Raw genomic sequence first — 13,095 nt, 5'->3', positions numbered from 1 at the left:
TCTTATCTCCTCCCCGTAGATTTCTCAATATAATAATTTTCTAGGGAATACCTTATTTATTTTGGGATTTTTGCATACTGGTGTATTTTTTTTTTACATTCATAATCAAAAGTTTCTGACAAAATTAAAAATATCCTACAATAGTAATTTATTACTATGTAATAAATAACCATGTTAAGACTGATCATGAAAATAAACACAAATGTGGTAGATCCTCATTTTCTAAAGAAATATATCTTTATTGACTTTTTCCATTTTCTTACAAAGCAGTTATAAAAAACCTCATTCATGCTATTCAATGTTATGATGGCTGCCTCCTTATGAGATTGTCAGTGGAGCTGTAGTAAGTTTCCTTAAGCACCACAGAAGATGATCTTTGCTTGGTCCCACTTTTACAAAAAAGAATCCAAGTTTCACCAGATAAAGTATGCTTAGCTCTCTTGCAGAAGACCACTTTAGTGGATTAATGTCTAATTTACATACAGTAATAAAGACAAACTTTGAATCTTTACAGATTAAATGCCCACTTTATACCATGGTGTACTTGTTTGAATTATTGGTGAGTGTACAGTATATAGATGTAGATGTACTAGATATATCTATAAATAAAATAGTGCTTTAAGGTAACAATATTCTTTGGCTGATTTAAATGCCTCAAGTGAACTCTTTTAAAAGACTAAAATGAAAATGGCCCCACAATTATTGTCAATCTTAACACTGAGCTTGTGCGGAAGGTTCCTATACTGCTGACTGTCAGCATCTCCAGGTCCACAATATATTCTCTTGGTCCTGATAGCGACTTCACCAGCACAAGCATTGCACTTACAGGACTTGTTTGCTAAAATAAAAGAAAAAAGAGGAAGAGAGAAAATAATTTTTCTTGAAGTTTTTATTCTTTTGGGAGTATACCTCCTAAAAGAATTAGGGGAAGCATTTTAAGGGTGGGATAAAAGTCATTCCTTAGTCTTTTCTTGGTTCCAACCCTTCTTGGGCCTTATCCTTTGTCCACACATAGTCATCAATTCCAAGGAAGGAGCCTGCTTTTTTCTATGTTTTCTATTTGCCTTCTATGTTAATATTCTCTTCACTTTTATTGAGTATTTCAGTCTTTATAGAGACTGGCGTTCAGGTGAGAATCCAATAAGTTGGAAAAAGATAAATATCACATGATCTCACTCATATGTGGGATATAATGATCTACATAATTTGATGAACAAGAATAGATCAAGAGACAAATGGCAGAGGAGGGGAGGGGGTTAGAGAGCAACCAAAGGACTTGTATGCATGCCTATTAGCATAACCAATGGACACAGACACTGGGGCGTTCGGGGCTTACCCAGGGTGGAAATGGCTGGGGTGAGGGTGGGGAGTCAAGTGGGGAAAAAGGAGACATATGTAAAACTTTAGACAATAAATAAATAATACAATAATAAATAAAATATATTTTTTTATTGATGTCAGAGAGGAATGAAGAGGGAGAGATAGAAACATCAATGATGAGAGAGAATCATTGATCGGTTGCCTCCTGCACACTCCACACAGGGGCTTGAGCCTGCAACCTGGGCATGTGCCCCTACTGGGAATTGAACCATGACCTCCTGGTTCATAGGTCAATGCTCAACCACTGAGCCACGCCGGCTGGGTGAGAATCTGATAATTTTTGAGCTGGTAAAAAAGTTGTCATCTTTCGTTTCTCAAAATTTACATTCCAGTAGATGAAGAGACATGTAAATAATAATTGCAATAGAATGTGGCAAATGCTAATTTATATGCAGAAATGCAAGGCATGTATGAAGAGGGACCCTGAAGAACTAAGGGAAGACTTTTGAGTGACTGAGGAGAGTCACCCAGAATAAATGAAGTTTTGTAAAGAAGTATATTCAGAAGAAGATGCAATTTCATTTTGATAAAGAATGTGATAGGTACTGAAGAGTAAAGGGAGATGAAGCTGGAGGGGCAGGTAAATAAATGTGTGAATCTGAACACCAAGAGGTGGGCAGGGTTAGAGACAGTGGAGTAAGATTTAGCAGTCACTTCACTGAGTGTATTAAACCAAGGGAGATAATATATCTGGGATAAAACTGGCTCTGTCAGAGGCCAACATTTAAGGAGTGGGCAGAGGAGAAGCATTGAAGAAAGCTGCGAAGAAATAGATGATTGAGTGGAAAACAAATGAGTGGCCAGCAGTGTCTAATTGAGCAGGAGAAGCTGAGGGTGACTGGAACTGAAAAATGTAGCCCTGGAGTTAGCAGTTTGGATGTTGGTGTTGGCTTTTTTCCAGAGAAATTTCAGCAGGGTAGTGGGAACAGACAATAGAGATGTGAGGATAAGAAGTGAGAAAGCACAGCCTGTAACTGCAGACTGTACTTTAAGAACCTTGGCCAGGAAGGGGGAAGAGATGGGTATAAGGTTTTAAAGAGTGTGGGGAGTCAAAACCGGTTTGGCTCAGTGGATAGAGCGTCAGCCTGAGGACTGAAAGGTCCCAGGTTTGATTCCGGTCAAGGGCATGTAACTTGGTTGCGGGCACATCCCCAGTGGAAGGTGTGCAGGAGGCAGCTGATCGATGTTTCTCTCTCATCGATGTTTCTGACTATCTATCCCTCTTCCTTCCTCTCTGTAAAAAATCAATAAAATATATTTAAAAAAAAAAGAGTGTGGGGACATTTGAAATCAAGAGCTGAAGAGAAGAAATAAAAGAAAATAATAGGATTGTTGAGGACCCATCTGAAGTTGAAGACTTATGGTATTACCAATCTGTGCTACCAAGATGGGTATAAAAATAGATGTGGATTATGAGATTGATCCAGGTTGCTGATCAGGTCAGGAAGTTGAGGTGTTGGTGACAGAGTACTTCAAGGGTCCACCAAATAGTTGATAGACTGGAAGAAAGTGGAGGGTGAGGGGTCAGGGGACTAGCATCACTTTGGGTATGAAGAGAAGATAGAGTGGGAATGAGGGCATGAGAGAGGAGTCAGTCATTAAGTGTGTCACTGGAGAGTACAATTCTGATATGAAACTGTTCTGAATGATAACTAAGTCCAGCGTGTGACCATGGGATTGGTGGCAGAGTGGCATAAAGCCAAACATCATGGGGGATGAGATGGCTAAGATACTGGATGATTATGATAGTGTCCAAATCAGGTTACAGAAAGGAAACTCTTCATCTAGCCTCTCCTTATCCCAGGTTTTCTTCTTTTCTGAGTGATTTCACCCATTCTTGACACATTCTCCACAAGTTATTGAATCTGTAGCCATGGGTTCAATTATCATGTATTTGTCAGTGACTTGAAAGTTTGTACTTGGAATTCTAATCCCACATATCCAACACTCTACTCATCTATACTTGGATGCCTCATGAGGGCCAGGACTCCATATGTCCAAACTGAACTCCTCACCTTCCTCTCTACACTGGCTCCTTCTTCCCTACGTTAGTAAATGGCATCACCATATACTGCTGCTCACAATAGAAACTTGGAGGTTATCCTTGCTGCTGCCTTCTCTTCCATCTCCCAATAGCAAATGGGTTAACAAGTCATGTAGTTCTTCCTACATCTTCATAAGTCTCTTTATTTTTTTGGACTCACTGCTACAAACCTAGACTCCCATCTCTTGAACTACTTACTGGTTTCTCCATTTCCATTCTTGCTTTACCACAATCTAGGTTCTACAGTATAGCCACAACCTTTTAAACATGAAAACTTGATAGTGATGCCTTTTCTTAAAACCCTTACTATGGTCTGTAAAGCATTGTGTAGTTTAGGCCTTGTTCATCTCTCCAGGCTCCTCTCAAGCCACTCTGCTTATAGTACTTAGAATTCCAGACCAACTGGTTTTCTTTTTATTCCTTCCATTTGCTGGTCTCTAATTTCTAGTCTTCAGTTTAAATCAACTTCTGCTGAGAGGCTCACAGACCACTCCTGTCTTGGGTAGGGGTTGACTTGTTATGCATTTATGAGAAACTTATGCATTTATGAGCTTAGTTGTAACATTCAGCATCTTGACTACAAGCTCCACTGGAGCAGCAATTGGCTTAGTTTTATTCACTGTTGTGTCTCTGGACCTAACATGGTGCTTGCCCCTTGTAGGTAACAGTATGTCTTGAAAGCATTGATTGAATTAAACTCACTTAAAAATATTTTTGAGCTCCTGTAATTGTGCCAGGTACCATTCTATGTGCTGTGCATAGAAGAGTGTGCACAGCTAAAGTCTTGTTCTCATTATACTCACAGTCTAGTGAGTGACATAGACAAATGAATATTATGCAAGTGTTGATAGGGCAATGAAGAAAAATAAAGCTCAGAAAATGAGGATAGATATTGGGTGGGAGGAGAGCAGGATGGTATTCTACCTCCAATTCATGTAGTACTTCTTTACAATATGTCACCTTTTCTAGGGAAGAAGGTTTTCTCAGTATTCTCCCCAAAGGAATATAAATAAAATCTTGTTTACTCCAGTCCCTTTCAAGATTCAGGTCCAGTCTTGTGACTATCAAGAAACATTATTTGACTGTTTCAGCTTACATTAATTCTTTGATGTATTGGACCACAGATTTAAATTCACACTTTCCTCTTCTTTTTTCTTTTTTATAGATGTTAACTTTTACCACATGTTTAAAGCTCTTTGAAATAAGGAACTATGTATTACATGCACCTAGCATGAAGCTGTGCAAAAAGTAGATGCTTAATTAAGGTCTGCTAATTGATTATTATGCATTAAATGCACTCCTCCCAAGTGGAATTTCAGTGGAGAAATTTTGTAGGATTTTGATCCAAATACTTTTTGAATTATGTGATAAGAAATGTCTTGAAATGTCTTTTTATTTTCAATAGTTTTTTGTTTCAAATAATTTAATACTATTTAACTCTAGGATTATAAAAATTGCTATGTTTTAGATCATTCATGAGAAAAAAGGATTTTACTTGGAAAAAACACTAAGTATATTTGAAAACATCAAGTCGATAAATGCACTGATATGAATCATAAAACTTTTAAAGGATCATGTTTATTGCAAAGAAAAACATGCTGAAACTTTACTTCACTGTTTGTTGATTCTGCTAGGAAATTTTATTTTCTTAAATTATAGCTGAAGAGTTCAAAATGGGAAATTATTTTTAAAGAAGATTTTTAGATGAACCTATTTTATTGCCATGGGTTACAAATAATGTAATTTGTTTGGGCTAGAATTATTACATTGGTATTATCTGGACTGTATGAAATTCATTTAGAGTAAACTTACATTATCTACTCTATCTCAAATTTAAAACATCAAATGTTACAGAAATTTATTCTTAGCTATGAGAAAAAAGAATAGTAATAGATTGTATTTTGGGTTTGTTTTTTCTCTTCAGAAGTTGGTCATGAGAAATTAATCATTCCTAATTTACTGGCAAAGAAACAGAATCACATAATTCTGGAACTGGAAGGAAACTTAATATAGCTAAGAACAGCATAAATGTGTAAACATTAAAAATCTGTAAATTTTACCACCAGGATGAATTTCCCAATTTACTTTTCATATTCTCAGACTGAAATATTGACTTTAAAATTTGATTAAAAATGGAGTGCCCAAAGGAGTTTTGAGAAAATTGTAACTGGATGAATAATATCCTTAGTGTGAAACAGTTACCGTAACCCTGTAAACTGCTTGGTGGGGTGCCATCATTTTCACATGCAGTGGTGAACCGTATTTAAAGTATGGCAGACTTTTAACCTAATATGAACTTGCTGAGATTTTGCAGGGGTGGGTGGGGAGGTGTTAGAAGGCTGAAGTCAGGGAGATCTACTTGGAATCTGTTGGAAGGATTGAGGAGGTATTAAGAGCAAGTTCAAAGGAAGAGAGGCAGGGGCATGGGGAAGCAAAAATATCCCAGAAGACACTGAAAAAAGAAATGGCAAAACTCAGAGAAAGATTTCAGACAGGCAACGAAAAAAAAAAGGGAAAACACAATGGTGACCTCAAATTGTCTGCCTGGAGGTTTGCAACAGTGGTACAATTATTGCCCTAGCTCAGTGGTCGGCAAACTCATTAGTCAACAGAGCGGCAAACCGCGGGTGAGCCACGGTTTGCCAACCACTGCCCTAGCTGATTTGGCTCAGTGGATAGAGCATTGGCCTGCGGACTGAAGGGTCCTGGGTTCGATTCTCTTTCATCGTTGACGTTTCTATCTCTCTCTCTCCCTCTCCTTCCTCTCTGAAAGAAAAAAATATATATTTAAAAAAAGAGAGAGGTACAGCTATTGACACATATGTTGCAGGGGGTTGGAATCACTTCTTTGAGATTCCAGGTTTCAGTTTTATAAAAATGTAAATACTCCTGTAACAATAAGAAATTCCTAGTTTTTGAAAAACCCTCCAGGAATTATTTTTTCTAGGTACAATTAAATAACTATCACTAATTTTTGGTATCTTTTGGAGTGTGTGTGTATATGTGTGTGTGTGTGTAGACTTGTGTTTGGGTGGTCACACACAACTCCATTAGAGTCTACAACTTGTTATCTGAATGACTTTAGAGAAGCTACTTAATCTCTTCAAGTCTCACTTTTCTGTAAAACAATGGAGTTACATTTTTAATATCTAACAATGTTAACAAGAGGATTGAATGAGTTAATGCACACAGGAAGGCCTTAGACAATACCTGCACATAAAGACACTTTAAATGGTAGCTTTCCTTCCATATGAATACTACCAAACAACAACAACAACAACAACAACAACAACAACAACAACAACAAACCTGAAACTTTCTCAACAGCGAAGGCTGCCCTCAGGATACTTACTCTTAGGTAGAACTCTCCATTTTCATTTCCAGATTTAATCTGAAAAGTATTGATAGTGTTGGCATAGATAGTTGTGGCTTGTATCTGGAAGATGTCTGATGGCACAGACCTATCAGATCGGATGCTCATATATTTGTAGACTATAGACTGGGGTAGTTCTCTGCATACCGCATTTGAGACTGGGCAAATACATCGGCTGCAAAGGCAAACAAACATATTCAACATTTTGGCTTGGTAAGACCAGAAAATTCTTACTTTCTGAAGTTTTTATTTTTCTTACTTCTCTGATGTTAGAACATATGGATCTTGACAAGGATTTCGTGGGTAACAACGGAAGCCGCCATGATAATTCCAACACATTTCATCTTCTCGACATTCATTTGTGGTCTCACACTCATTTATATCTGTAGAGACATAGGGTCAAAGAGTTTACTGATCTAAGTAAATTGTGTAAGTGGCAGGTTCAGGTTTGTAAGGAAGGGATCTGGACAGTGTTTAATTTGTTTTTAGATAAGAGACTGCATTTATTTCAGTTTATTGCATTTAATTCATCATAGATGCAGCTGAGCCACTGTAGAAAAATTGATATGTGTCATTTCATGATACTTTATCAAGCACCCATTTGTTCATGTGTTGAATTCAAAGCCAAATGCTGGTCACTGATCCTGCTTATGTTAAAGGGAAAAACACCACTTCGTGCCCTCAGGGAGATTACAATTTAGTTAGAAATATAGATATGGCAATAGTAATCTCTCTTTATATATAAAAGCCTAATATGCAAAGTTTGCTGACCACCAGGGGGCGGTGCAGAATGAAGGGAGGCCCTGGCCAGAAGCCGGCAGCCTCTAGGGACCCTACCTGTGCACGAATTTCCTGCACTGGGTCTCTAGTTATAAAATAAAATTTAATTAAATAAGAGATTGAAAAGTACACTAGAAGATTAGAAGCAGAATTGATTAATTATGCCAGAGGAACTAGGAAAGGCTGAAGGAAGAGGAGGCACCTCAACTTAGCCTTGAAGGGTGGCGGTTGGGTGAGATTTTCATGGTTGGGATGGGAAGGGCCTTCCAGGCTGAGAAAGCAGCAAGCTAAGACTATGGGGAGGGCAGTTCACTGTCTCAGAAGCTTTGGAGAAAGGTAGAGGCTAGAGATGTGGTTTCCGTAAGCAATAGCATGCTGGTGGATAGTTGGTTCTCCGGGAGTGGATTATACTCTCCAGAGAAAGCAAAGCACAAGAATGGAGCTATGAAGTGTTCCACCTTGTAGAACATAGCTATATAAAGACAGAGGAGGAATTAAGGAAGGGGCTGTCAGTAGTGAGAGGCAACGCTGGAAAAGGCAGGTGGGGAGAGAGTTCTGGGAAGGAGGGTTGTGGACAGGCCACACTGCACAAAGACTGGTTTTAGATTTTGGAATTAGAGGCTCCCAGATAACATCTGAGAGAACAGTTTCACTACAGAGCTATTACATTAACGACAACAACAATTATATTAATACCTACATTCCTATTAATGCCTATTGCCCTTTACATTTGAATAGTGATTTAGATTTTATCCAATATAAGCCTTTTTCTGAATCATTCTTCACCCACAATTGGATATTTTCATTTGTTAATTTACTCATCCCACAAGTAATTTATTGAATCCTTGCTGCAAGCCAGGCATGGGCTAATTGATGGGATATGGTCTCTTTCTCCTCTCTGAATTCTCATCCCTCATGTTTTTCTTTTTGGACCTTTATTACTTTCTGCTTTGCATTATTGAAATATGCATATTTGTCTTCACCCTTCTACTAGCTTGTAAACTCCCCAAGGTCAAGGGCTATCAAATGCATCTTTATATCTCTTCATCACCTAGAATTAATGCACTGGGGCACCTGAATTTTTAAGAAATATTAAATTGAGCCCTAACTGGTTTGGTTCAGTGGATAGAGCGTTGGCCTGCAGACTGAAGGGTTCTGGGTTCGATTCCGGTCAAGGGCATGTACCTTGGTTGCGGGCACATCCCCAGTAGGTGGTGTGCAGGAGGCAGCTGATCAATGTTTCTCTCTCATCGATGTTTCTAACTCTCTATCCTTCTCCCTTCCTCTCTGTAAAAATCAATAAAATATATTTTAAAAAAGAAATATTAAATTGAACTAAGTTGCTCCTCACACAAATTGCATGGAGATAGGTGAGAAAGGTATTATCTCTACTTGACATGGAGGAAAGACAAATAAGGGTTAAGTAGCTGATCCAAGCTCATACAGTTAGTGAAAGGCAACTTTCCACTGCAAGGTACTGCATCCTTCCCACTGTAAGGTAATCCCATGCCTTAGTCTTTTAGGGAGAGAGAGAGAAAAACAAACAAACAAACAAAAACACACGTAACAACTTTCTTATAGTTTCCAAACTGGCTAAAGCTATCTGGAACCCAAAAGAAGACTGGAAAAGCTCTGAGGTTTCCAAGAGTCAGTTACAAGAAGTGTCTTCTTTTGTACTGACTGTGGCTAAAGAAATAACTTAAATTCCTCAGAAGAAATCACAATTATGTTGTCTTTTCATTATTTTTCACTTAAAAAATAAAGATGCTGTTTAGCTACAGGGAAAACTAAGACTGGTTTGTTATATGGAGTCTAACAGCAACTAAAATAAATTTTATGTAATAATTTAATGTGTTTTAATTTAATTTAATTTAATTAATGTTATTGAATTTAAAGCCTAGCATAATTCACACCTTAATCATTCTGGAAGGTTTTCCAGAAATAGTATTAAAATTTTTATAAGCATGTCTATGTTTATGTATATTTTCTCTGTGTCTCTATTTTTCTGTCTTCCTCTCTCACTCTCGTATTTTTTACTCCCCACTCCCCACCGCCATCCCATTTGTATTTATGCAAGACCATGGAAATGAGAAAAGTTATCTCACCCTCAAAATGAGCCTTGTGGAGAAATGTAAGAGTTCTAACTCTTTCAGTTTTACTTTAGTATGTGGATGAGGTGGGGAAGAGATGGTTTTGGTGGGGGAAACCAATTGCTTTGTACTTTAAAAGAATCTCTCTTACACACACACACACACACACACACACATTTTGGCTTAGCCAAACATTCTGAAGCTGTATATCTTCAAGACACAACATCATTCATCTAACTCGGGCTGGGTAGCTCAGTTTGTTAGAATGTTGTCCTAATACGCCAAGGTTGCAGGTTCAATCTCTGGTCACGGTACATATAAGAAGCAACCAATGAATGCATAAGTAAGTGGAACAACAAATCAATGTTTCTCTTTCTCTCTTTTACTCTCTCTAAAATCAATAAATAAAAAATTTTAAAAAGATATAACATTCATGAATCCCCTATTTAAAATTTCAGTGCATTTTCCCCTTTTATCATAAAAGATATTAATGTTTTCAGATATACAGACTAGACAGGTAAGAGTCTGCTGTATATTAATTTGCTTCTGTCTTTTGCTGACTATCAAATCCATTTATGATAAGAAACACAAAGACATTTGTTTGAAGACTCCAGGGAAAAGTTAAGATGTCCCATTGGCTAACATTTTCCAGTATGTAATATTCATGTTAAAAGTCTCAATTAGGGTTCGGAAAGTAAAACCATTGGAATGCAATGTTTTTCCACAATTAACATTACAGTCTTTAGTAACTTGGAAAGGGGTATAAAGATGTTTATTGTGTAGTGAATGACATTCTAATTGTGCTCATATTTGGTGGTTGGAAACTAGTTGAATGATCATATCCATACTAATAAATTCCAGATCAATAGATGTTCCTCTGAGTTAGTATTTTTTCTGTAAAATCATGATACAGACTGAGAATCCCCTGTGTCTCCTTTCCTTAATCTTCTCCTTTCTTAACAAGATTTGATTACTGTGTGCCCTCTCTCTATTTAGGACTCCCTAGAGAAGATTTGCTACTGGTCATTTACGTTGCTAGGTAACTTTCATAAAAATTTGTTGAATTATGTAGTGTTTATACTTTACAAGTAATTTTTATTCTGTTTCCTCCCTCAACTTCTTTTCCAAATAAGAAAGCTGAGACTCAGAGAAGCTTGATAATTTGTTCAAGATTGTATCGATAGAATGCAGTACAGCTAGGACTCAAACAGATTTCTGTCTTCAAGTTCAGTCATTTTTTTCATTCTCTCATTGCTTTGTAAATGTGTTTGTACTAGCTTTTCCAGGATTATCTACATTTTTTGTTTTATCTGAGCAGTATTTTCCCTGTCAAGCTACATGCAGCATTGATGGTAGAGAAGAAGGTGCATATTTTCAGATCTTCTGGAGAGACTCTGACTGAAATCATACCATATAGAGAGCTGCTTCGTCCACCTATGTGTATGTGTGAAGATCATCTGAATGTTTATTTTAAAACTGGGCCCAAGAACATTAACTATTTTTGAATCAATAGTTTTTTGCCAAAGAATTCAAGCACATTTTAATATATATATGAGGCTGATTTTTTTCAGTAGCTAAACTACTTCTCAATTTATTATCTTGGTGTTTTAGAGAACCAAGACTGGTTTAAGGTATGCCTAACCCACATATTAGGTTTATGTTCTGGACTAAAATTCATGATGAAATATTTTAATAAATCTTTTCTGGTGGATGCTTAGAAGACATATCATATAGATTATGTAGGCTACATAGAAGGGATATCAGTATTTTGTTAAAATTATTTATATTTTAAGAAAGAAAAACAATTACTCTAAATTTCAAGGAAAGTAGGTATTTATAGTAAACTAGAGGCCCGGTGCATGAAATTCATGCACGGCGGAAGGGGAGTTGTCCCTCAGCCTGGCCTGCACCCTATCCAATCTGGGACCCCTCGGGGGATGTCTGACTGCAGGAATTGGGCCTAAACTGGCAGTCAGACATCCCTCTCACAATCCGGGACCACTGGCTCCTAACCACTCCCCTGCCAGCCTGATAGCCACCTAACTGCTCCCCTGCTGGTCTGATCTCCCCCAACTGCCCTCCCCTGCCAGCCTGATCACCCCCAACTACCCTCCCCTGCCAGCCTGATCGCCCCCAACTGCCCTCCCCTGCCAGCCTGGTTGCCCCCTAACTGCTCTCCCCTGCCGGCCTGATCACCCCCTAACTGCTCTCCCCTGCGCTGGTCTGATCGCGCCCCTAAGTGTTTGCTCCCCCTTGCTGGCCTGATCTCACCCCTAACTGCTTGCTCCCCTGCCAGCCTGATCACCCCTAAATGCTTGGTCCCCTGCCAGCCTGATAGCCCCTGACAGCCTCTGCCTCGGCCCCTGCCACGTGGCTTTGTCTGGAAGGAAATCAGACATCTGGAAGATGTCTGGTCAGCCCGGTTTAATTAGCATATTGCCCTTTTATTAGTATAGATACCGTCTTTTATTTTTTTAGTGAATACTCTTTATGAGATGTGCATATGTCATAATGAAGTGAAAAGTCTATGGTAGAGAATCCAATAATTCCTCCCTGCTCTTCCTGGTTAAACTGAACATAGCAGATACAAAAACAAACTTACCCTGACATGTTCTACTTCTCACCACTTGGTATCCCTGGGGGCACATACACGAGAATTTCCCAGGTTCATTGACACATTGATACTGACACAGGTAGCTTGAGGTTCTGCATTCATCAATGTCTGTTGAATCAGAGAAGAGCAAGGACACAGAATTGAAAAACTACTTTGGTAATATTTTTTTAGAGGTAATAGTGTAAAAACACTGCAAACTCTGAAACAAACACAATGTTTGTAAGAAGCTCAAGGGAAAAATCTAACAATATCAGCTCATTTCCTCTAGAACAGTGATTTTCAATATTTTTCATCTCATGGTACACATAATTGAATCACTAAAATTCTTCAGCACACCAAAAATGTATATTATATTTTTTACTGATCTGACAAAAATAGGTATAACTTTGATTCATTCATACTGGACAGCTATTGTTATGTTGGCTTTTGTCATTTTTTAATTTAATAATTTAAGGGAAAAGAGGTCAGTGCTCCTCACTAAATAGTCAAGTATTGCACATTTTAAAACTTCTTATGGCACATCAGTGTGCTGTGGCACACCATTGAAAATCATTGCTCTAGAACTTCACAGAACAAAGAATTTGTCTTACCATTAGTTTTACTCAATCTTGCTGACAGTTTGTCAAATCCTGGACCTAACCATATGAACTAAGCAGAATAAATGAAATGGCTTATGATTGCTGCTTTTCATGTCTGCAGACCCACCCATGATGCAGATTCACAATTGCATTCTCAGAAATTGGGTGGCTTTGCTCCCAAGTTCATCTGAGCTTTGAACTTCAAGTGCTAGCTTCTAGAGATGACATCCTGACAG

At 38.0% G+C, this 13,095-nt stretch overlaps 1 protein-coding gene across 2 annotated transcripts in view; it reads right to left on the bottom strand.

Annotated features, from left to right (window-relative positions):
- Positions 1-207: 207 nt before the first annotated feature.
- The window catches only part of EFEMP1 (EGF containing fibulin extracellular matrix protein 1), a 71,022-nt gene continuing 58,134 nt past the window's right edge, over positions 208-13,095 (bottom strand). For both annotated transcript variants that reach the window (XM_080685546.1, XM_080685545.1), the window contains exons 8-11: positions 12,270-12,389; positions 7,057-7,180; positions 6,777-6,972; positions 208-838 (exon numbers count right to left, since the gene is read on the bottom strand). In XM_080685546.1, the coding sequence (XP_080541672.1) occupies positions 677-838; positions 6,777-6,972; positions 7,057-7,180; positions 12,270-12,389 (602 nt within the window). In that variant the 3' untranslated portion in view covers positions 208-676. The remainder of the gene's footprint in view (positions 839-6,776; positions 6,973-7,056; positions 7,181-12,269; positions 12,390-13,095) is intronic.

Source organism: Plecotus auritus (genome assembly GCF_963455305.1).
Source record: "Plecotus auritus genome assembly, chromosome: 8".
Taxonomy (NCBI): domain Eukaryota; kingdom Metazoa; phylum Chordata; class Mammalia; order Chiroptera; family Vespertilionidae; genus Plecotus; species Plecotus auritus.
Note: the sequence above shows the minus strand (reverse complement) of the source record. Positions and strands in the feature narration are given on the sequence as shown.